At 40.7% G+C, this 24051-nt stretch overlaps 1 protein-coding gene across 2 annotated transcripts in view; it reads right to left on the reverse strand.

The window, feature by feature from the left end:
- The window catches only part of LOC309352470 (uncharacterized protein), a 47283-nt gene that overhangs the window by 6014 nt on the left and 17218 nt on the right, over positions 1-24051 (reverse strand). For both annotated transcript variants that reach the window (XM_081880936.1, XM_081880937.1), the window contains 5 exons: positions 20271-20440; positions 15238-15392; positions 14663-14740; positions 3328-3517; positions 2138-2265 (listed from right to left, as the gene is read on the reverse strand). In XM_081880936.1, coding sequence (XP_081737062.1) covers positions 2138-2265; positions 3328-3517; positions 14663-14740; positions 15238-15392; positions 20271-20440 — 721 coding nt within the window. The remainder of the gene's footprint in view (positions 1-2137; positions 2266-3327; positions 3518-14662; positions 14741-15237; positions 15393-20270; positions 20441-24051) is intronic.

Consider the following 24051-nt stretch of genomic DNA (forward strand, 5'->3'; position numbering starts at 1 on the left):
AAAAAAGAAAAAAGAAAAAACCAGCATCCATATATAGCCATCAGCTGATTATGTAGATCAGAGGTAAGTGTTTAGAGTAGTTACGGCAGCTCCATTTAGTACATGGTTGGTTTTTATGATCCAACCTTGTAGCAGATTAAACTAGAAGTACGCACATAAGGATACTGATTGTGTCATGACATTGTGTCAGGGCAGTTCCTGACAATATTTATAAGTGGTTACAGAGGAATAACTTGAGCTTCCCTTTGTAACACTTCCCAGGTAACATGGGAAGCAAGAATTTGCACAGATGTGCACAGATCTTACACATTTCACCAAAGAGGAGATTCACAAGTTCATGTTTCTTGTGTCACCACTTGTAACACTGAAAATTATTTTTATACTATGAAACTCTCATTTCTTGCAAAAAGGAAATGGGAAAAAAGAGAAAGTTAAATTAAAGTACATTTGTTTCATTTGTGGTCATTGAACAAGCAAATCTCCAAACTTGGCTTTTGATTCTCTTGTCTGCAGTATTAATTTAAACAATTTCATATCGCAAGGTAAAATTATAAAGCTGTAATAAAACACTCTGCTGTAAAGCATCTTGTAAATAATCCATAATGGTTTTAGAAAAGCTTTCTACTTTATCTCTGCCACATGGTATGTTGGACAACTAATTAACCAATTAGGAGATGATGCATAAATTAATTATGATGGTGTGTCTTCAGTCCAAATAAATATATTGAATGAGTTATCAAATAAGAGCACTGTATAAAATAAAACAATGAACTATGAGTACAAGCCAGTTTTATCTGCCCTTCAAACTTATCAACATGAACTCATGAAATTAAAGGCAATCTAAGAATACAACTGGTCGTCAGCCAGGAAAAAGCCAATCTTTCAAGGATTAAGTGGTAATAATGCTGACAAAATTCCATGCTGCTCAGATAACTGACTAACTCTGTCTGTTTTAGAAACAAGATAAATGGTTCCTTAAAAAGTCACTCTACACACACCAATCACCATCTTTGGGCTTTCCAAAGACTGCCATTATTGGGGAATCACTTTTCACCAAAGTCAGTTGAGGAATGGGCTTTGTTATCATATGCTCCATCCTAATCTCTCTCACAAATTTCCCTTGTTAGGCCCCAGCTGCACTATATGTTTAAAGCTGTACCATGGGACATTAAATAATGCTGGGAACCCTAACTGCAGTGCAGATTTCACTCTCAAGTAGCACTCCAACTTGAACACTATAATGAGATTTCCTTTTCAAAAGCTAGCATTTAGAATCTAAGATGCCCTGAAATACTTTTTTAAATCATTAATAATTTTATATTGCCATGCATTTCCAAGTGTCATGCAAACGTGCAGTGTTTTGTTTGGCTACTACAAAATGGCATGCTTCTCTGTAAAATGAATATTTTTATTTTACGGTTGCGTTTTGAGCGTATATGGCATCCACCACAAACACTGAATCATGCCATGCTCCTGTAAGCAGGGACACCACATCACCTAAAGGGTTAAAAATGACAGTGTGGTTGAAAACACCTGAGAACAGTAATGATGCCGCCAGGGCAGGACTTTGCAGGAGAGGTCTGGTGCCCCAGTCAGCAAATTGAGAAGGAGGACCCCCAAACGCAGCAGGGCTGACTTACCACATTTAAAAAAGAAGTGAAGTACAGTGGTGCCTCGCAAGACGAAATTAATCCGTTCCGCGATTCTCTTCGTATAGCGGTTTTTTCGTCTTGTGAAGCAAGCCCATTGACAGCTTAGCGGATTAGCGCTATTAGCGGTTTAGCGGCTTATCAGCGGATCAGCTGATAAGCAGTTTAGGGCCTAGGAAAAGGGGGGGAGGGGAAAAAAACCCGCAGGAATTCGCAAGACATTTCATCTTGCGAAGCAAGCCCATAGGGAAATTCGTTTTGCGAAGTGCCTCCAAAACGGAAAACCCTTTCGTCTACCGGGTTTTCTGTCTTGCGAGGCGTTCGTCTTGCGGGGCACCACTGCAGGATCCAGTATTATAAAAGGATTCTTCATTAGACTATTAAATCTGGTGTGTTGGTGGCCTGTAAGACCTTTAAGCCCAGAATTGAAAGATTGCTCGCGCCATTGAATAACAAATGCATTTACAATAGTTAGTCTCCAAACATACCTGATTGCTGGTAAGCCAATGCTGATTTCTAAAAGGCTTATATCAGTTACTTGGGAGCATGAATTGAGAACCAAACTTTCCAGTTTAGGACATTTCTTCACAATTAAATGTACAACACAATCCCTCACCTGCAGCCCAACAGGAGAGAGAAAAAGGAAACACAACTCTTCATCCTTATTGCCACTGACATGCAGGCCTCTCTATTGCAGTTTCGACCAATTGAAAAGGAAGGAATGCATCAATATATAATAGTCACAGGCCAGCAGACTGGCCAGTTGGCTATGCTAGTTGTGACAGTCTTATCAACCACCGTAGTCCTACGCAAAACAAGAGGCACTTTTCCTGAGTCACTTCAAGATTTGTTCTGCTGCGAAATAAAAACCACCTACTCAAAAAACGTACTCGCATAAGATGGCAAAATAGCAGCTGTTAAAAAAACAAATACTGAGAATACACAGCCATATGGCAATAAACTTTTATATAGCTCACTGCTGTTTTTCTCCTCCGCAGTTCTGACACAATCACAGACAACATGAAATATATATATCAACATGACTTTTGCATTATAGTAATAATTATAATAAACCACCACATCTATCTTCCCTCTGTAGTTTCTTCAACAGACGGAGTCCTCATGCTGAAATACTTCATCCGTCAGCAGGCAAGTTAAATGCAATTAGCCTAATTTGCACTCCATGCGCATGAACATGGTTGATGCTATATCACAGTTGGACAATATGGTGTATTTAATAATAAATCAGCGTTGTGCTGGAATTAACTCAACTTGTGGTGGCAAACTTTGATTTAAACCATTCACAGTTTGCCACAAGCAAATTTCAGTCACTGCTGAATATAGTCACAAGCATAATTCCAATGAAAACTGTTATATCCCATTTGTGGCCCATTTGTTTTTTTAACTCACCCTCTGGTTTAGAAGTCTCCGCCCACCTTGCTATCACCATTTTCTAACCTAACTTCAAAACACTGAAAACTAGAACTTTTTGAAAAGTGCTAAGTGGGATTTCAGATTTCCAGTAAGAACTTGTAACCTGTACATGTGAGCCTTGAATTCATGAATACCCGTGATTCATGTCTTTCTTTTGCCCACACTCAGCACATACATAACAATTTATTCCACACAAATGAAGACAGGGGAACAAGCGGGGGGAGGGGGGGGACTACCTGCTTACCATATTGAGCCCCGTAAGGTTAACACTAGTTAGCTTTTGCATAGAGCTTATGAGTTTCGCCAAGCACTCCTCAGTAATCTTGTGAATTCTGCCAATGTTCAGCACCTCTAGATCTGGACACTTCACAGCCACTGATCTCAAGCATTTGTCAGTAAGAGCATGGCATCCAAATATTTCCAGTTTCTTAAGGCTAGAAAAGACACGATAGAGAAAAGTAACATGGTTTTCTAATACTATCAGTTCAATGATCATTAAAACCACCACTGTTTAAAAAACTTGTCCAGAATGTTTATATATTTTAAAAAATAAGGATGCATATGGGTATCATAACTGTATTGATTCCACAACTCCAACATGAAACAGCTTAAGGAAGTAGTTGATAAAACTACTAACGAAGTTGTATCTCAAATGCTCTAAATAGGTTCATTTGTGCAATTTCACAAATTGGAAGTGCTATAAAAAGAATAACCCTGTGTTCACACCAAGATCAGCAACACCAGCTATTACATTTTTGATGCCATAAAAGTATGAGGCATCCTATGCTATTAAATATACAATATAGAAGGCTTATGTTATATGTTTAGTATATTTTTCCTCATTTATTATTAATAAAAACAATGGTCATAATTACACTTCCAGAAAATGGGGGGAAAGAAGAAATTTAAACAGAATATCTGCAGAATTGCAATTACAAAATGTCTGTGAAATTAAATACAATACTGAATTCTATTTCAAAAGGAATTAACCACGATGAAAAAGGAGGGAGTGAGAGAATCTGTGTCATAACCCTTTCAATAACAGAATAAATCTTAACCAGCCTCACCAAACCTGACTTCAAAACAGAGTAAAACCGCAGTATATTTTCATTAACCCCAAATCCTTGCTAAAGTCAATAAATGGCTGCCCATTTGATTAACATGATCAGGATTTGAAGCAGCTTAGAATGTTAACTGGTGGCAGACCCAAGTATTGGGGTACAGATTGACTGCAGTATTTCAATACCACAAAAATACTCTGCAAAGATTAAACTTCAAGGGGGAGACATTTTAGAACATTAGGGTGGGATGGAATGACGTGTAATGATGTAAAGGGTGTGTTTGGTTTAACCAGGAAAAAAAAATATTTGCTTCCACCTAAACACAGCAGGTTGGCAGGTAAATGTTAGCATAAATAGAGGGAAGGAGGTGAGGGCTAACTCGGGGTGCGGACAACTAGCTTAGGCACCTAGGCAGCAAGAGTTATGAGATGGCACAACAGGATCAGGAGGTTCCAGGGACTGGGTGAAAGCCCAGGCAAGTGCCCAAAGATGCTGTATAGCCAATGCCAGCCCTGCTCAAGGACACGGTTAGTGGGAAAGCAACCTTTACCCTTTAACTATGCCAATGGTTCCCAAACTGTGATCCACAAGCTTCACTCAGGTGGCCCACAGCATGTCTGTGAAGAACGACAGGAGTTGCCACTGCAAACCATGCGTGTGGTTGTTGCTCCTTTGCTCAAGGAACTTGGCAGCCCACCCACAAGGTGAGCAGAATGGAGTAGAAGTGAAAGGAGGAGGGGGGAATCAACTGGAAAGGAGCAGAGGGGAGTAGGAGCACGAGAAACAGAGCAAGAGGAAGGGAATAAAGAAAAACAAATAGAAGAAGCAATCAAAACACAATTGAAATCATACAGCATCTTAGCGCAATTGCTACAGCGGGTGGACAAGTCATCAAGTGGTCTGCCAAGGCCCTCAGCAGATGTCAAGTGGTCCATGAGGGAGAAAGTCTGGGAGCCACTGGATTTATTGAACCAAGCATGGGAAATGACTGTACATTACAGTCATGTGGCTTAGTATCCAAGTTCTGATGTTACAACATAAACATTTTGGTCAAAGCAAGAGCAGGGAGGCAAACAGAAATATTATATCTTTTAACCAAGGGACTCTGAATGAACTCTGGCTTTGCTAATTTGTAAAAAGGTACAACAGTTCATAGTTCATTACTTGAAGGGAGCATCACTTCAGGACTAAAATTAGGAGGCAGCAATAAATGAAAATCATAGCTGCAAACTGTAGCTTCAAAACTTCAGATCTCACAACTTTCTGTGCTTGTGGCCTGTCCCCATATCAGTAAACATATCTGATCAGTGAAAGCTCAGCTGGGCATTTTCCCTCCAGACTTTTGCACTTCAGTGAATATGTGCATTTGCAGTAGAAAACTGGTCAAGGCAGTCCAAATTTCAAGTTTTGTTCTTCCGACCCACAGTTCAGAATTTCCTCTGGTAAAAATGATCTTGATGTGGGTGAAGACATATAACATGGTAGATAACTAACACTGTTTGCCTATCTTCATGAAATTCCAATTATAATATGCTTTGGTAACTTGGACCTTTATCAACAAGAATACTGATTAGCAGAGCAATCAGCTTCATATTTACTTAGAAGTCTCACCATTTTCAATAAGGTTTGCACCTTAATGAATATTACAACTGTGACACCTTTTTCCCCAAACTGAGGCATCCCAATAACTGGACCAACACAGAGACAATAATTTTTTACAAGCTAGATTTTCACCATCATTCATTGACTTGCCAAACACCATGATATAGAAAACCCTGAAAATATCCTCATTTGAAGCTAGAGTCAGGCAGCATGGTATAAGCTGGGCAGAACTGAGACAGTTAAGCTCCCTAACAGTAAATAGCTTGTGTGACATATTTGTTACATGTGCAGCGCCATGAACTTCAGAACAGATATATTAAATCATGGAGCACATGGGGAAAACTGCATCCTATTCAACATCCTACAAAGTGCCAATGACAGCTTTTCTCTCTGGTTGAATAACAACTTTGGGAGGGGGCCATTTTTACCAAAATCAACATGCACAGGACTAACCCACCCCTCCCAACACATCATACTTCTAATTCTGAGTAGTTGCTGTTTATTTACTTTAAAAACCAGATACATAAAATGCATTCACACATTTTACATATTGTCTAGCTTGGCCCTCAGGTGACAGACTGTGGGTTCTGTTAAAAGTGGTAGATTAATGTGAGAACATGTACAGTTAAGCAATTCAGATATGCTGAAATAACGCTTCCAGTTGGGGCTTAATTTGCAAACTGAAATATTGCAAGTGATTGGTTGTCAACAGGTTTTTTTAAAAAAATATTTTTATTAGATTTACCTCAAAGAGGTTAAATCCAGATTAAATGGGTGGGGGGAGAATACAGCCTGACATTTTGATGCCAACAACACCGTGTGGCTACTTTTTAAAAAAAATGTATCTGGGGGAGATCCTGCAATAAACAACTTCCTGGAAGGGCCCAAAGTATGAACCAGCTTTTCACCAGAGAGAAATCCATGTAGGCTGGGACTTCCGGGTTAGCGCCTCTGGTAATGGCGGAATTCCTCTGATCGGGAGGAATTTACTCCGTGGAAACAGGGTCTGGCCGCCACGGCGAAGGCGCAGACCCACTAAAAATCACAGGCGGGAGAAGCCTGTGAACCTGGGATTCGGCTGGCACCTTTTACGCCTCCCCTGCTCGCGGGGAGACCCGGTTTCGGGGATCCGGAGCGACGTGGGGTGAGCGGCACGGTGCTTCGAACTGATTGCTTCTTTCACGGAGTAAAGCCGCATTGCTGTTGCCAGAGAGCGCTGACTTTTTTCTGTGGACAATTCAATTTTAAACAACTACCCATGAGTAGAACGGAAAATTGGACCTATAAATGTTTTAATTTGGCACCGAAACGGGAAGGTTTTAAACAGGAAGTCCGCCTTCCCCTTTTGTAAATAGATTGAAGCAAAGACGCTGCAAGCTAAGGTCTTGGAAAGTCTTCTGTAAAGGATTAAACTTCCATCGATTAAAACTATTAAACCCCCCTTGGAAGCAGGAGAAGAGGGGGGAAATTTTGGATCGCGCAAGCCTGCAGGAGAGAGTGTTGAAAATTAAATCACCACTGCTCCGAAAAGGGTTCTGCCAGTAAGATTGACGTTTTGAAGTTCATTGGCTGTGAATAGAACGTATCTTGACAGTTAACTAAACAAGAGAAATATATTGTTTCCATTGTCCTCTTCTGCATTTAAAAAGGAGGAAAAGTAACTGAAAATTGAAACTATATTTACTGTTTGAACTGTGCTTAAAAGGATTGATACAAATAGAAACTGTTTCCCTCTAGAGGGAGCTTTTGAAACTGTTATAAGAGCTGAGCTGGGGGAACCAGCTGCAAGATAAGAGACTGTGAGAATCAGGGATTGACCTTGGACTATTTGAGAATGTCGACAGAAGAAGCTTTAGTGATTGCATTATGCAAGATAAGTCACTCGTTGGAACAACTCCACAAGAAGACAGATGTCATGACTACTAAAATTGATAACTTGGGGCAAAAAGTGACTAACTTGGGACAAAAAGTGGCTATCAATACAGAAATTATTCAGGATCTGATACAGGAATCTACTTTGACAGGGCAAATTGTTGTGAAGGCGAAGGAGAAAGTTGCTGTTGCTGAACCTAAAGTAATACAAGTGGGAGTCCCAGCCTTACAGAGGCAAATTGAGGACTATAAGTTGAGGCCTTTTATGATTGATCCTAGAAAAAGTCAGATTTTGAGGATCGGAGCCCTGCCTGGACTGGAGAAGGAAAGTTGGACAGATCCCTTCATGCAGGGATTTACTGACTTTTAGGATTTGGACTTGGGTCATGAGGAGATTGGAGCTGTGGAGGCCTTTGGATTTGGAGGAATTTTGAAACATGTCCTGAAATACCTCATGGATTTTAGATTTAACCATGGAGATTTGGTTGACCTGTCGAGAAGGAATAAAAGCATTGCGAGGTTGGAGCTTCCCCGAGATCTGCTCTTCAGTATCAAAGGAAGGAAAATAAGAACAAGATCAGTAGAAGACAAAGTAACGTGCATGTATAAATATGAAGAAGACCTACAGAAGGGACTTGGAAAAGAGTTAAGAGCCTCAGACAGAAGATCACCAGGTTGATGGACTATTTGGAATTGACGAATGACTGGCAGTATCCGAAACCAGGGAGAAGAGATGGTGGAAGAAGATTGGGAAAAAGTTTTAAAGTTTATTTTCAGAAATAGAAATATTGTAAAATTATTGAGTGTTAGAAAAATGTTGGAATGAAATCTTATGGCTTTAGTTGAAATGTTATAAGGAGTTAAGCATAAATAAGCATTATAGTATTAATGGAAAATAAGGGTAAAAATAAGTTAAGATATTTAAATGACAGAAAATAGAGAAAGATGGAAAGGAATTGCTGAAACAATTAATAGAAGTGGAATACAAAAAGGGAGGTGAGAGGAGGTCGATGAAACAAGGGTATGAAAGATAGACTACTGAAATGGTACAATGTATGTTTTTACATTGTTTTTGTTTTGTTTTGTTAGGTTAATGTTGTGTTTTGTATTGTTTATATATTGTATTGTATTGTTCTTTCCTTTTCTTGTTGTTGTTTTTTTTCTTTTTTTCTTTTTTCTTCTTTTTCCTTTTTGTAAGTTTTAAAAGTAATAAATATTTAAAAAAGAGAGAGAGAGAGAAATCCATGTAGGCTGTACCCACAAAGGAAGTTAAAAATATTTTTCATAAAGTGAAAACCTAAGGAAACTCTGGTTAAACAGTAAGAAAAACAAATGTGCGACAGCAAATCAGGCAGGCGACATTCTGATTTATTTATCAGTAGCTCCTGGCTGTGTTGCTCCTGCCATGTCTTAAGCGGCTCTGTTATATTTTCCTGCACTATCGCAGATGTTCTTCGCAGTCATACTTGCACTCTGTGCTGAAACACAAATTCATCGTATGCTTTTATTGCACTCAGCTGGAGTATTCCATATCATTAAAGTGCATCTGCCATGTGTAAACACATCAGCAAGAAGAATCATCGCACTACGCCATGCTCTGAAATTTTGCAATAAAAAGAACAGTCAAATTATGATGGGGAAAGAAGCCCTTGTTGAAATCAGTCATTGTATGAGAGCATCTTTTTAACAATCAAGGCAAGAAGCCAATACTGATTAAGCCACTTAAAATAAGGTATTTTGTGTCTTGTTTGTTCTGCTCTAATTTTACAGCCCTGACAATCAAAACGTAACTTCTCAGCAGATTATATTCATGTAAATCTGACGCTGGAGATATCAAGGAAAACTCGTTTTGGCTCTATGTCACTTCACATAGCTGCTGGTGCCATGTTAGGTCTGAAGTCAGGTGCTACAGTATTAGAAGGGACCAGTGTCTTCCCTAACATTGGGCCCTGGGGTTCTGGTTGCCTGACCCTATGACTACTGGCACAATGGCTTAAATGGCAAAGTCAGTGCTGTTTTTCTAGAAAAAGAGGTGCCGGAACTCACCATGAACGCCTACCTTGTTCTCTTATGGTGGAAATGGCGCCCACCTGAGAGGTGCTGGAACTGAGTTCCAGTGAGTTCCTGCTGGGGGAAGCCCTGTGCAAAGTAATGGTTGAACAGAGGCAAAACTAGGCTTCATTTTACATAGGTCAAAGACCTCCCTTACACATTTGTGTACACACATACACAGGCTGGGAGCCTTAATGGCACCCCTCTGGAGGCTTTACCTGGGGCAAAAAACCTGGCTAGTCCCGTCCCCCGTCGCTACAGCTTGAACCAGACATAACATATTCAAAACATCTTTACATTTAATGTGAATTTTAAAAATGAATATAGTAGCTGCTGAGGGGGGGTTATAATTATCAAGATTGTAGCAGGCATTGATGGAGCATTTAATTTTTCCCTCCCCTGCTGTGGTCCTGATGAAAATCGCTCTTCTAAGAGCTGCTATTTGCATTGGGTTGAAAGCTCCCATTCCTCAGTTTTGAAATACCTTCTTCTTTAATTTAAAAAGATAAACCTCCCGTATTTTGTTTTGTTGTTGTCTTTGCTATCAGTTGCAGTGAGTAGGTTTTTAAAAATAGGAACTGTTACTCACAGGAAAAAAAAAATACAATTCTTTAAGCATAAATTATCCAAAGTGGAAAAAAGAGCCAGCATTCTGAAAATATTGAAGGAATTAGAGCAAATCAGTACAGATTAGACAGAGAAGTACAAAAAGCAATTCCCAGACAGTCCTGTACAGAGTCTCAAATAAACAGCCCGGAACATCAAGTCCAAAGGCTTCAACAACAAAAGAATCTCTTGGATTCAGATACGTCATACATATTAAGCAGAATGAACCACCTAAGTAGAATGACCCATCTAAATTAAGATGCCTCTTAATGGAAAGAAATGGGGTTTTGGTTTTTTTCTAATGCAGAAGTATACGTGGGCATGATCTCATACAACAAATAATTGGAGCAGCCAGATCTTTACAGACTGTGTATAATGATGGTTTTGTTTCTAACCATTATGAAAAAACTACTATGTACCTAAGATATAATGAAAGACAAACAAGCTAGAATTACGTGGGGGAGGAGGGATGGGCCCACAACTCGTATTTCTTTATTTATGCACATATATACAATAGCCTAATAGTCCAGCCTTGGCATGTCTTATCTTCCAGATTTCACGGTATAGGATGGGTTATTCCTTATTGATTTGTTACTGAACCTGCTGGGAGTTGCACCTTCATGCAAATACTAAATGTTTCTATTTTTGGATGCCATAGACGATAACATAAATCCTGTAATTCATGGACCCAATTACACATGCAGGACTGCCAAGTAACTGGAAACAGAATTCTCCCACCGTGACTTTGCCAACATGATTTTGAAGAACACCTGAATAGGGCTCATATGATGACAAACATAGGCGTAGGAATGATTTGAAGGCCAGAGGTTAATACTAAGGGAAATATTTATTGCACATTCTCTTTAAAGTTCCAAGACAGCACTGGGTGAGGCATAAAGTAAAAGGGATTGTAAGAAAATTGTAATTACAGAATATAGATCCTGACTAGCTTAAAACTGGCAAAATGAACAGAGGTTGAAGAGAGAAAGAAATAAGCAAAGCTTTGACAAACGGTGGCTACCATTTGTTAACAATGGTTTTGCATTGTATTCATTTCCCATGATATTACATGCCTTTTAATAAGTTTATTGTCTTCATTTGTCTTGTTAGCACACCTTGGATAAAATGCATCATAGGGGTAAAATTAATTTTAAAGCATTAACCACTAAACTTTTTGTTGCCCTGGGCAGACACCTGCTGTATAGGAGTCGTAGCCAGCCTGAGACAGACAGTATTTATTGACTAAAACTTTCTAGGCAAACACACAAGCAAATGAAAACTGTACCTGAGAAGTTAGCATGAATTTTTTAAAAAAGAAATCCTGTCTTTTTCATTTTTATAACTAAATACAGGTTCAGAACCCCAAAACCTTGTACATACTTTCAGCTTTAATAATTTGGCATTGAATTAATAATAATAATAATAATAAATTTTATTTATATCCCGCCCTCCCCAGCCGAAGCTGGGCTCAGGGCGGCTAACAACACTAAAACAGTACAACATTATAAAACATTATAAAAATGAATTAAAATCAAAATTGATGGCAACCATAAACTAAAGTTTTGTAAAGATTGCCAAAGGAGGGAGTCAGGCTGCGCCCTGACCAAAGGCCAGGTGGAACAGCTCTGTCTTGCAGGCCCTGCGGAAAGATGTCAAGTCCTGCAGGGCCCTTGTCTCTTGTGACAGAGCGTTCCACCAGGTTGGAGCCGCAGCCGAAAAAGCCCTGGCTCTAGTTGAGGCCAGCCTAACCTCTCTGTGGCTTGGGACCTTCAAGGTGTTTTTATTTGAAGATCGTAAGTTCCTCTGTGGGGCATACCAGGAGAGGCAGTCCCGTAGGTACGAGGGCCCTAGGCCGTATAGGGCTTTGAAGGTTAAAACCAGCACCTTAAACCTGATCCTGTACTCCACCGGGAGCCAGTGCAGCTGGTATAGCACCGGATGAATGTGATCTCTAAGCAAAGACCCCGTAAGGAGTCTCGCTGCGGCATTTTGCACCCGCTGGAGTTTCTGGGTCAGTCTCAAGGGCAGCCCCACGTAGAGCGAGTTACAATAATCCAGTCTGGAGGTGACCGTCGCGTGGATCACAGTGGCTAGGTCAGGGCGAGAGAGGTAAGGAGCCAACTGCTTAGCTTGGCGGAGATGAAAGAATGCCGCCTTTGTTATAGCCGCCTTTATTATAGCTGCAATCTGCGCCTCCATGGAGAGGGAGGTATCGAAGATTACACCCAAACTCTTAACGGACGGTGCTGGCACTAATTGCACCCCCGCAAGAGATGGGAGTTGCCCCCTCAGCCCCATGTCGTCCCGTCCCAGCCAGAGGACCTCTGTCTTCGAAGGATTTAACTTCAACCGGCTCCCACGTAACCATCCAGCCACAGCCTCCAAGCATCTGATCAGTGTGTCTGGGGCCGAGTCCGGGTGGCCGTCCATCAACAGATAGAGTTGGGTGTCATCAGCATACTGATGGCAGCCCAGCCCAAAACTCCGGACAAGCTGGGCGAGGGGGCGCATAAAGATGTTAAAAAGCATCGGGGAGAGTATTGCACCCTGGGGCACACCACACACCAAGGAGTGGCGGGATGACAATTCCCCCCCAAGCGCCACCCTCTGTCCCCGACCAGAGAGAAACGAGCGCAGCCATTGAAGGACTGTGCCCTGGATCCCCACGTCGGCAAGGCGGTGGTCCAGGAGTTCGTGATCGACCATGTCGAAGGCTGCTGACAGGTCTAGAAGAATCAGCAGCCCCAACCCGCCTCGATCCAGCTGCCTGCGGAGATCATCTGTTAGGGCGACCAGAGCCGTCTCAGTCCCATGACCAGCGCGGAAGCCAGACTGGAATGGATCCAGAGCCGATGTTTCATCCAGAAACCTACCAAGCTGTTCAGCAACCGCTCTCTCAATCACCTTACCCAGGAATGGAAGATTCGAAACCGGGCGGTAAACCGAAACCGGGCGGAAACCGAAATTGGCTGCCAAATGACTATTTCAAAGGAATAGCTCAAAGCAAAATGTAAAAAGCGGTTACTTTTGCAACTGAAAGTTTGTGCTAATTTAAGGCACCAGCCCTCAATAATGCAACACTGTTCTGAGGGCAATTAGAAAAAGGGTATGAGGGAATGTGATGCTAACAGCCAACACCAAGATGAAGGTCTACCAGGCTTTGCGCGTTGAGCACACTGTTTTATGGAAGTGAGTCATGGGCAACTTACAACTGTCAGGGGTGATGCCTCAGATGTGCTGCGTCAGGAAAATTTTGGGCATCACATGGCAGGACAGAGTTTCAAACAAAGCTGTGTTCTCCCAAGCCCACTGCTGGTCATGTCCAAAGAATGGAAGATGGCAGAATCCTCAAGGATGTGTTCTATGAGGAGCTGGCTTCAGGCACTGGGCTAATTGGCAGACCAAGTGTGCAACACAAAGATGACATGACATGGAAGCTGGCAACACGAACCTTGCCATGTTGCAATCCCCTGCAGATGACCTTTATGCCTGAAGACAGACAGCCCAGGCATGTATTTATAGCAGTGACCAGAGGAGGAAGGAGTGCTGGAAGGAGTGCAGATACAGTGTATCTGTATCAGCACAACCAGAAGCCTTCACCTGCCACAGCTGCAACAAAGCATGTCTCTACAATATCAGCTGCTTCTTTGATAACGATTTGTAAATTATGGCATGCTATTGCACTCATGCCTGTTGTCTTTGTCCATGGAGTTTTCTTGGCAGGGATACTGGAGTGGCTTGCCAGTTCCTACTCCAGGTAGATCACGTTTGGTCAAAACTCTCCACTATGACCTGTCCGTCTTGGGTGGCCCTGCACGGCATAGCTCATAGCTTCTCTGAGTTATTGAAGCCCCTTCGCCACGGCAAGGCAGTGATCCATGAAGGCTCCAATACTTTGGCCACCTCATGAGAAGAGAAGACTCCCTGGAAAAGACCCTGATGTTGGGAAAGATTGAGGGCACAAGGAGAAGGGGATGAAAGAGGACGAGATGGTTGGACAGTGTTCTCAAACTGAGTTTGACCAAACTGCGGGAGGCAGTGGAAGACAGGAGTGCCGGGCGTGCTCTGGCGTGCTCTGGTCCATGGGGTCACGAAGAGTCGGCCACGACTAAATGACTAAACAACAACAACATTGCACTCATATTCTATTTTGAGCCATCAACATCTGGTTGGCTACTGCAGGAACAATATGCTGGACTAGATAGGTCTTGGTCTGATCCAGCAAGGCCCATTTATGTTCTTATATATGCCAACAACAGCAAATAAATAAAATGCAGTGTTTTCAGAGAGAAAATGCACAACCTTGTGAACCATATATAGCTATGGTGATGAGACAAGCACTGAATACTCGTATTGTGGTGCAGTTACTGCTGGTATATGAATTACCTTTTCCCATGCTTTTCAATCAAGGCAGTTACTGCATCATCTGTAATCCGGCATCCATTAGTAGAAAGGCACTGCAATCTAAAAACAGAGAGCAACAGCAATTCTCTTCTTTTATTTGAGCTATTAAGCAATATGCAGCCCAGATTTAAGCTTATGTTATGATTTCTCTACACAGATATTCTACCTACATAGGAAGACACCTGAAAGCATGAAAGGTAGTATAGATCACGGGCAAATGGTAGACTAGTAGATTTCTCAAAGACCTGAAATAGATAGACAGGGTTTCTGACTCCCAACAGTTTAACAACAGCAAGTAACAACAACAACAAAACATTTACTATGGCTGGCATTTAGTTAACTAATTATTTGCTATGGCTAGTCATGTATTTCTCAGCCTCCATGTTCCATCCTCACCTGTTAAATGCAAAATATGTTGCAATATACACCCTCCAAAAAAAACCCCTAGTCTGGAGGACCCCTTAATCTCCTTGTTTCTACAGATCCATTCTACAGAATGGTACCCAATTGTGCACAACAGTATGAAGAACAACAAATGTTTCGGTTTTTAATTGTACCTTATAGATGATGCTACTAAGGCAATGAGTCCTGAATCAGTAGCTCCTGTCCAGCTAATATCTACAGTTGTCAGGTTATGGCAAAAGGTGCTTGCATGAAGCAGAACTTTGTCCCCTCTAAATCCAGGACCACTGCAGTTTTTTATATTCAGTTCCTATGTGCAAAAGAAAATTCCAAGTGTGGGTTCATTAAAATGACTTTTCTTCTTTGATATTATTATTATTTATTATTATTATTATTATTATGCTTTTTAATATTGTCATAACATTTTCAAGCAACCTCATTTAGGGGTTAGGAATGTCAGAATCAAATAAATAAAAGAGGGGGTGGTATTCAGCCCCTACTGGTATTCAGCCTCCTACTGACAGAGAGTTCTATCAACAGAAGAGGGAGGCAAGCCATTTTAATTCATCCCCTTCTCCCCACTGCACCTCCCACATTGTTCCAAAGAGCCTCAGTTCTCTGAAGCATATTTGTGAGAGATGTGGTTGGGCTACAGGAGTGAAGGGGAAATTGGCACACGCATACGCACAGATTCCCAACCCAACACGGGCCTCCAGGTCCGACTGATGGAAGCCTTCATTGGATATCAAAGTGCCTTCCATCAGTATAGGGACATACTGGATGTAACCCAACATATTTTATACAGCACATTTTCCTTTTAACCCTAACCCTAGGCAAAGCTTTTATGAAATCAGGCTTTATTTGTTTATATAATGCTACCAAGGTAGAATACATAGGGTTCCTAGTTTGTCGCCACTGACCAGCTCTATACCTGCTTAGTTTCAGAAAGGTAGCTGTATCATGTGCCTTCAGACCGTGGCCTTATTATAAATGAGATGTCTGCAAGGTCAATGAATATTACTGAGATTCCTACTGCACTAATTTCAGCCTCAACTCTGAGTTGCAGCAAATATTCAGCACTTTCATGGCTCTTCAGATTTCACAGAAAACAAAGTAATCTTGTTGGCTTGCATATCAAATTGTTATCTCCTGCTCTGCTTCGGTCATGGTTCATTTAGATGTTTCCACTACAGACGCATGCAAACACACTCCTTGCCCTCATTTGAGCTAACAATAAATAATTCTTATGTTACGGATCAGGAAAATACTATATTGTAAAAAGCATAAGAAAATACAAAACTGGGATCCTTCCAATCAAGAAGTAAAACATCATTTCCTTTGGTTTGCTTTTATGCTAGCTGGAGCTTCACTCATTTCTTAGCAGGCAGCTGTGGATCCAGTGATTTCACTGTCAGTAGGGATGGATGAATCTGTCCACTTTGGTTTTTCTCATTTTCCCATTATTTTTAAAATAATAATTATGGAAATTAATCAGCACAAATTTATCCCAATATACACATTTTTGCAAAGCATATTTTTTCTAATATTTCTAAAATGAATTTTTGTATGTGATTTTCACTAATAAATGCAGTAGTCTGCACACTTTACCTTAGTCACATGCCACCCTGGGTTCTTTTGTAAGGAAAGGGAGGATACAAATCTAATAAATAATATAAATAGCTTATGCATTTTCTACACATTTTCTTGGCTGCAGAACTATACTGCCAAATTCAGATAACTGCAAATTTTGAAGGATATGTTTTGGTTAGTTTATTGTTCTGGAAATTAAGTAAATTTGCTTTTAAATGCAAACTTAACCAAATTTCTCCCCTAGTGTTAGCTAATAGTAATGTTTCCTTAATGAAGGGTATTAGGCTCTAACTTTTAATAGCTAAACCAATATTCATAAAACTTCAGAGTGCTTATGGTGGAAATCTGTGTGGCTACAAATGAGTCAACTTTAAAACTTTTAAAATTTACAAGTAAACATCTATGGCACGACCAGTATAAAATCTACAACTTTAAAAATATATGATAGAAAATATCCACATTGAGCTTTGCATTCATAAAAAACAAAAAGTGTGTTATGAAATGTTGCCATTCATTTTTTTATATTCCTTCAGGTGTCCCTATGTCAGTTTTGACATGCCAGCAGCCTTGCAAGTTACATCAAGGTGTTTTTGCCAAAATTGGTTTCTATTTCCAACTATTGTTTTAATGCAGATGTAAATTCATGCAGATTTAATAAATTAACTAAACTCCTTTTGTTACTCAGCTACACTTTTTAAGCAAGTGAGGTGCCCAATTACTAATATTATTATCTATGGTTTCAGACCAACAGGGCAACATCTAACAATGCTTTTAAGTGGTATATATTGTGGGGAGTGAAGAGCTGTTTCTGGAATCTACATTTTCAGTAACTTCTTCATTTACAATCGGGGTGGGGGGTCAGAGACAAAATGAGGCCAGGTTCAAAGGCACAACAAAGTAGGCTAAGCAGATGATTCTTACATTTGTACAGTAGGCTACATTCTAGCTGTAAAAGTCATAGGTTAGGGTTTAAAAATACATTTTTAAAAACCCCACATTATTTACTTAGAACAGCAACAACAACTAGACCCCCACACAGCACAAAGTTGTAAGTAAAATGGACATTACTCAATCCTATGAATTACTCAGCTGTATGTGGAGCGTACATATTTTGCTCAATTAATATGAAGAGTTTATGTACAGTATTATCTATCATATGGCATTATGAGCTCCCTCTTGTGGGCCCTTTTCATTCTCTTTCTCAATTTCTCTCTTAAAGTATTCAAATGAGAATTGGATTCATTCAGTAAAAAACAGAATTAATCATTTTGATTTTTCAAAAACTGAACAATATATTAATTGTTCATTAATCTGTAGATATAAGCAGCCCACACATCTCATTATAATGCATTTGCTTAAAATCTACACCACCTTTCCTCCCTCTGGGATACCACTTCTAGGCTCAGTAGGAGATGGCCTGTTCCTGCAGTTCCTCTTTTGTCTAATCCCACCTCCCAATTTCGAGTCTGCTTTAATTGCCTGTCCAGTGCACCTGCTTCTGTGCTCATTTCCACAGATCTCACAGAGTCCTTGGATTCAGCTTGTATCAAGATTTGCTCAACTAAACCTTTATTTTATTCACTACTGTATGAATACGGGACACGGGTGGCGCTGTGGGTTAAACCACAGAGCCTAGGGCTTGCCGATCAGAAGGTTGGCGGTTCGAATCCCTGTGACGGGGTGAGCTCCCGTTGCTCGGTCCCAGCTCCTGCCAACCTAGCAGTTCAAAAGCACATCAACGTGCAAGTAGATAAATGGGTACCGCTCCGACGGGAAGGTAAACGGCTTTTCCGTGCGCTGCTCTGGTTCGCCGGCTCCCTCGGCCAATAAAGCGAGATGAGCGCCGCAACCCCAGAGTCGGCCACGACTGGACCTAATGGTCAGGGGTCCCTTTACCTTTATCTAATGTAGCATAAAGTATGGCTTTTCTGATTATTTGCCTTGTCAAGTGAGTATCCAGAATGTGGCTTTGTTTTTCTAAACTGAAGCAGTAAATATTTTACAGAAACTAAACTTCAGAGCTGTAGAATATTTTGTCCTCTCTGATATAACTCCCAAATATGATGGAATATGCGAAGTGCCTGGAGTGATATCCTTTGTCCTACTGCCAAATATTTGTAAACTGTAACTACTTATTGAATGTAAGGATGCAACTGTGTATATTCAACAGGGAATATTATGTATTCCCTTACTATGTAAGATGCTGTCACACTCTGCAGTTAGTGTCACCGCCAACATGCAGCCATGCCAGCTACAACATGAGGGACAGCAGGAAAGACCAGGGAGAAGAGTCGGTGGAGGAAGATTGGAGGAAATTTAAAGACTATTTACAGAAACATTGTAAAATTAATATCTGTTAGAAGGATGTTGGAAAAATATCATATGATTTTAGCAGGAATGATATAAAGGATTTGGGAATAACTGACTGTTAATTGGTGAAAGGAGGAAAAGTAAAGTTACATTATATTAAGACAATTTACAGGACAGAAATTTTAAAAGAGGGAAAGGATTTGCTGAAATGGATAATTGACCTAGAATACAAAAAAGGGAGGTGTGAGGAGGTCAAGGAAATAAGCTAATGAAAGATTAGTAATGAGGAGATCTGATTTTTTGTGTGTGTGGTTCTTGTTTTTGTTTAATGGGTTTCATTTCTCTGTTTTTTTCTTTTTTTATATTGTGATGTGTTGTTTTGTTTTTGTTTAATGTGGTATTGTTACTTTTTCTTTCTGTAATTTTTAAAACTTTAATAAATATTATTTTTTTTAAAAAAAGCAGGAAGGACCAGACAAGCTATTTAATGGAGGGTGGGGAGGCATTTCTTACAGCATTTCAGCAAGCCACTGTGTGGAGGACCTCTTGCCCCTCCGGGAAAACATGCCTTTAAAATGTGGTGGGGCTTCCATTAGCCCCGCCAGCCTGACTAATCGTCAGGGATGATGGCAGCTGTAGTGCAGCAACATCTGGGGGGCCTCTGGTACCCTACTTTTGATGTAAATAATAATAATAATAATAATAATAATAATAATAATAATAATAATAATTTATTTATACCCTGCCCATCTGGCTGAGTTTCCCCAGCCACTCTGGGCAGCTTCCAATCATGTACAGTGGTGCCTCGCAAGACGAAAAGAATCCGTTCCACGAGTCTCTTCGTCTAGCGGTTTTTTCGTCTTGCGAAGCAACCCTATTAGCGGCTTAGCGGATTAGTGCTATTAGCGGCTTAGCGGCTATTAGTGGCTTAGCGGCAAAGCGGCAAAGTGGCTAAGCGGCTATTAGTGGCTTATTAGTGGCTTAGCGGCTTAGGAAAAGGGGGGCGCAAGCGGGAAAAAATCAAGCCCATAGGGAAATTCGTCTTGCAAAGTGCTTCGAAAACGGAAAACCCTTTCGTCTAGCGGGTTTTTTGTCTTGCAAGGCATTCATCTTGCGGGGCACCACTGTATAGGTTCTTATTTCTAAAGGTTTTTAAAATTAAGTTCACATAGAAGTGCCCAGTCCAAACTCTTAGTAAAATACTACTAATAATAAAATGTTATTCATTAGTAACGTTTTACGGCAATTGCAGAGACAAAATGACGTTTCTCCAAAAGCAGAGTGCTACCTTAAGAGATTCTCCACAGTGCTGGAAGAACTGCTTTAATCCCACATCAGTAATTCTCTGGGCTTCATCGTGGCAATGATCAAGAGTGAAACATTGGGGGTGGCGACTCCCCAAACTGATCAACCACTCATCATTCAAGCAGTGGCAGTTCGTCAGGTGGGTCTCCTTCCCTGGGGACAGAGAAGCCAGGTTTTTTAATCTGCATACTGATACTTATAGCATTTTATTATTATTACTTTTTAACTAAACAACAGAAATAATATTGAGGCAAACAAAGGCTTTGCCCCGAAAGTGAAAATTAAAGACAAGTCAAGAGTTAAGTATGTCTAGAAGAATAATGTGTTCCTGGAATATGCTATCAATAGTACAGTACTTACTATTTAGTCAAGTAGCCTCCAATGCCAAATCTTATTACTCCTAAGGATTTAGGATCAATGGCAAATACACAATCACATCATATGTTCAGAAGCATAGCCACAACAGCTTGATTTTTAATTCTACTTTGCTCCAGCACATAGATTCAAGCTAGTTTGAAAACCTTAAGAGGGCTACACACTAGCATGCTGATTTAAATCAAAACAGAGGTTCTCACAGTGCTAAAGTTGATGCCAAAGGCCTTTGTTTGTGGTGGTAGTGCAGATGAGCAGAGGATACAGAACTGTGGAAAGCACTCCTGGAATTGTGGAGAAGCATAGGGAATCATCCCTACGGATAACCTGCCCCTTTGCATGGGATACACTACAGCAACAAGGTGAGGTAAAGGTAAAGGGACCCCTGACCATTAGGTCCAGTCGTAACCAACTCTGGGGTTGCGACGCTCATCTCGCTTTATTGGCCGAGGGAGCCGGCCAACAGCTTCCGGGTCATGTGGCCAGCATGACTAAGCTGCTTCTGGCGAACCAGAGCAGCGCACGGAAACGCTGTTTACCTTCCCACCAGAGTGGTACCTATTTATTTACTTGCACCTTGATGTGCTTTTGAACTGCTAGGTTGGCAGGAGCAGGGACTGAGCAATGGGAGCTCACCCCGTCGCAGGGATTCGAACCGCCAACCTTCTGATTGGCAAGTCCTAGGCTCTGTGGTTTAACCCACAGCACCACCTGCGTCCCTTAACAAGGTGGGGAGGGGAGAATAAAAAAGGGACAGAAGGTATGAAAGGAGACGTACGCCATCCTATGTGATCCATTATTCATTCATTCATTCATTCATTCATTCATTCATTCATTCATTCGATGTTTGAGACCCTTTTTATACATAAAAATGGATAAACCAATGAAAATAGTTTTTGAAAAGCACAACATCTAGCAGAGAGAGAGCAGACAAGCCATACCTATCGTAGAAACTTAACAGAAAGCACGTGGGGGAAACAAAAGTCTTGGGCGAGGAGGAAATTCTAGTGAATGCATTTTAAATATAATAGGCAGCAGTGTAAGAATGCAACAATATACATTTTGTCATAATAAAAAGAGATTCTCTACTCCAGATAAAATGCCATAAACAAAACAAAGTAGCATATGAGGACCAATGACTCCAGGATATAAGATAATATGAAATATAACTAGCAAACATACGGAGCCTACCTGGTCTCAAACCCAGGAATTAGGAAATGAATTCCCAACCTTAGCAGCTCATATTATTAGGGAAGGGGGAGAAATTCTTAACTAATTCTTACTTCCCATAACAATCTGCTACCTGAGATGCATCTATTCTTCAAAATTCACATTTATCTGAATTTTGTGGTGCAGTTCTCAGACAAAATGTGTACAGAAATTCATATACTAGGGGAAATGTCCATAGCAATAACAAGCACACAAAATATATTAACATTAGGGAATTATTTGAAGAAATGTGCTTATTAAGAAAAAGTGCAAACTAAAGTTTATTTGAACAATTGTGCACTAAAATGCTAGTGAAGTTTTGTGAAGGCTTTAAAAAAAAGTTGATATGGAAATGTAGCAATATGAACTTAACACTGGAAAAGTAAGAAACAAAAACTGAGGAATTCTTACTTTGTACATATTAATGGTCTTTCCCCTATGCCACCACTGTTTTCACATGAGGACCAATACATCTTAAGAGCATTAAAACATTTTCTTTATTACATTTTACTGCTGCTTCTAAAATTCTTCTGTTTTTGCATGTTGTGGCTTACATTGTTTTATTGTAAACTAGTCTGGAATCTGTTTGATGAAGGCTGGTATATAAGTTTGTCAATGAAGTAGATAAATAAAAAAAGGTGAAGTGTCCAATTAGTACAATAGCTACCTTTGTTTCCAGCCTAACAGACTAATCAGATTTGAGGAACTTGAGGACCACTGCTCACAACTAGGTCCAGCCTTGCATGAAGAATAGCTGAGCCGTCGGTCATGCCCGGTTTCATTCCCAGAATCAGATTGTGCCGTTCAGCTCCCTTGTATCAACTTCCTCCAGCAACAGCGCTGATGATGTCAGCTAATTAGTTCTGCACTGCTTGACTCTGTGCGCAAGACCCAGCTTATTAGCCCCAGCATTAAAAAAACCCATTAACATCCAAAGAAAAGAAAAGAATAAGCACCTGAAATTATATGCACATATTCACGTAGCCTCAGGCTTGTTAAAAGCCCAGCATTTCTGCCAAATACAATCCTGGCAGTATCCAAAAGTGTTTGTCTCCAAGCCTTCCCCTGCCCACCACCCTTCTTGGGGGAAACAGCTTTTAATCCTCAACTGGTGAAAATGATTTTGTTCCCTGTGGTTCACTCCCAGCTGATACCTCCTTTGTTAGTTCCCTGGTCTCTTTCTTGTGTTTAAGAACCCAGCTCCTTCCGTCAGGATATGTTAAGCTACAGGTGACTGACTAGCAGCCCCCACATGTGCTGTGGCCAAGGAAAGAGAGATAAAAGTCTCAGGCCTTAGCATCCCTAGCATGAAGCGGAAAGAGCTAAACACTTTGTTTTAATGAAACTGCTTTAATGTGTGTGGGGCAGGGAGCCATTTGATTCCTGTTGTCAGCAGTACTGTGGGAAGAGGTTCTCAAGAACTGAGTAAGTCATCTAGATGTATTTGCAAGGAAAGGGCTCTTTGAAGGGTTTGACTCTCCTCCTGTGTGTCCTGTTATCGTCACTCACTAGTGTACATAGCAACGGAATTAGCATTCAGCTGTTGGGTAAACTGTTAAGGAGACTTGGCCAAGAAACAGTGCAAGGCGGTAGCAAAAGTTTGATGAAAATCGCTACGTACCCTACACATTTAAAAACTCATAGATCAGTTTCCAACATGGATGTAGCTAAGGGGGGACGGGGGCGGGGAGCTGCCTTCTCTAGAGCAAGAAAAACAATAGAAATACTTAACTAACTGACCAATCACGTCAGTTCTGTCCCCCCCAACAAAAGTCCTGGCTACACCCATGCTTCCCAACAGTGACTAATCACCCGGCACAGCATTTGACCCTGTCTATTTCAAAAAAGGAAAAAAGATAGATGTTTTATATATTCATAAATAAATTGAATATGAATCCCAGGGTTACTGGTATGGATTGGTACAAATAATAATAATAATAATAATAATAATAATAATAATAATAATAATTTATTATTTGTACCCTGCCCATCTGGCTGGGTTTCCCCAGCGACTCTGGGCTGCTTCCAACAAAGACCCAAAAATATACCAAGATATCACACATTAAAAACTTCCCTGAACAGGGCTGCCTTCAGATGTCTTCTGAATGTCAGGTAGTTGTTTATCTCTTTGACATCTGATGGGAGGGCGTTCCACAGGGCAGGTGCCACTACCGAGAAGGCCC

Source organism: Podarcis erhardii (assembly GCF_964252035.2).
Source record: "Podarcis erhardii genome assembly, chromosome: 11".
Classification (NCBI taxonomy): Eukaryota; Metazoa; Chordata; class Lepidosauria; order Squamata; family Lacertidae; genus Podarcis; species Podarcis erhardii.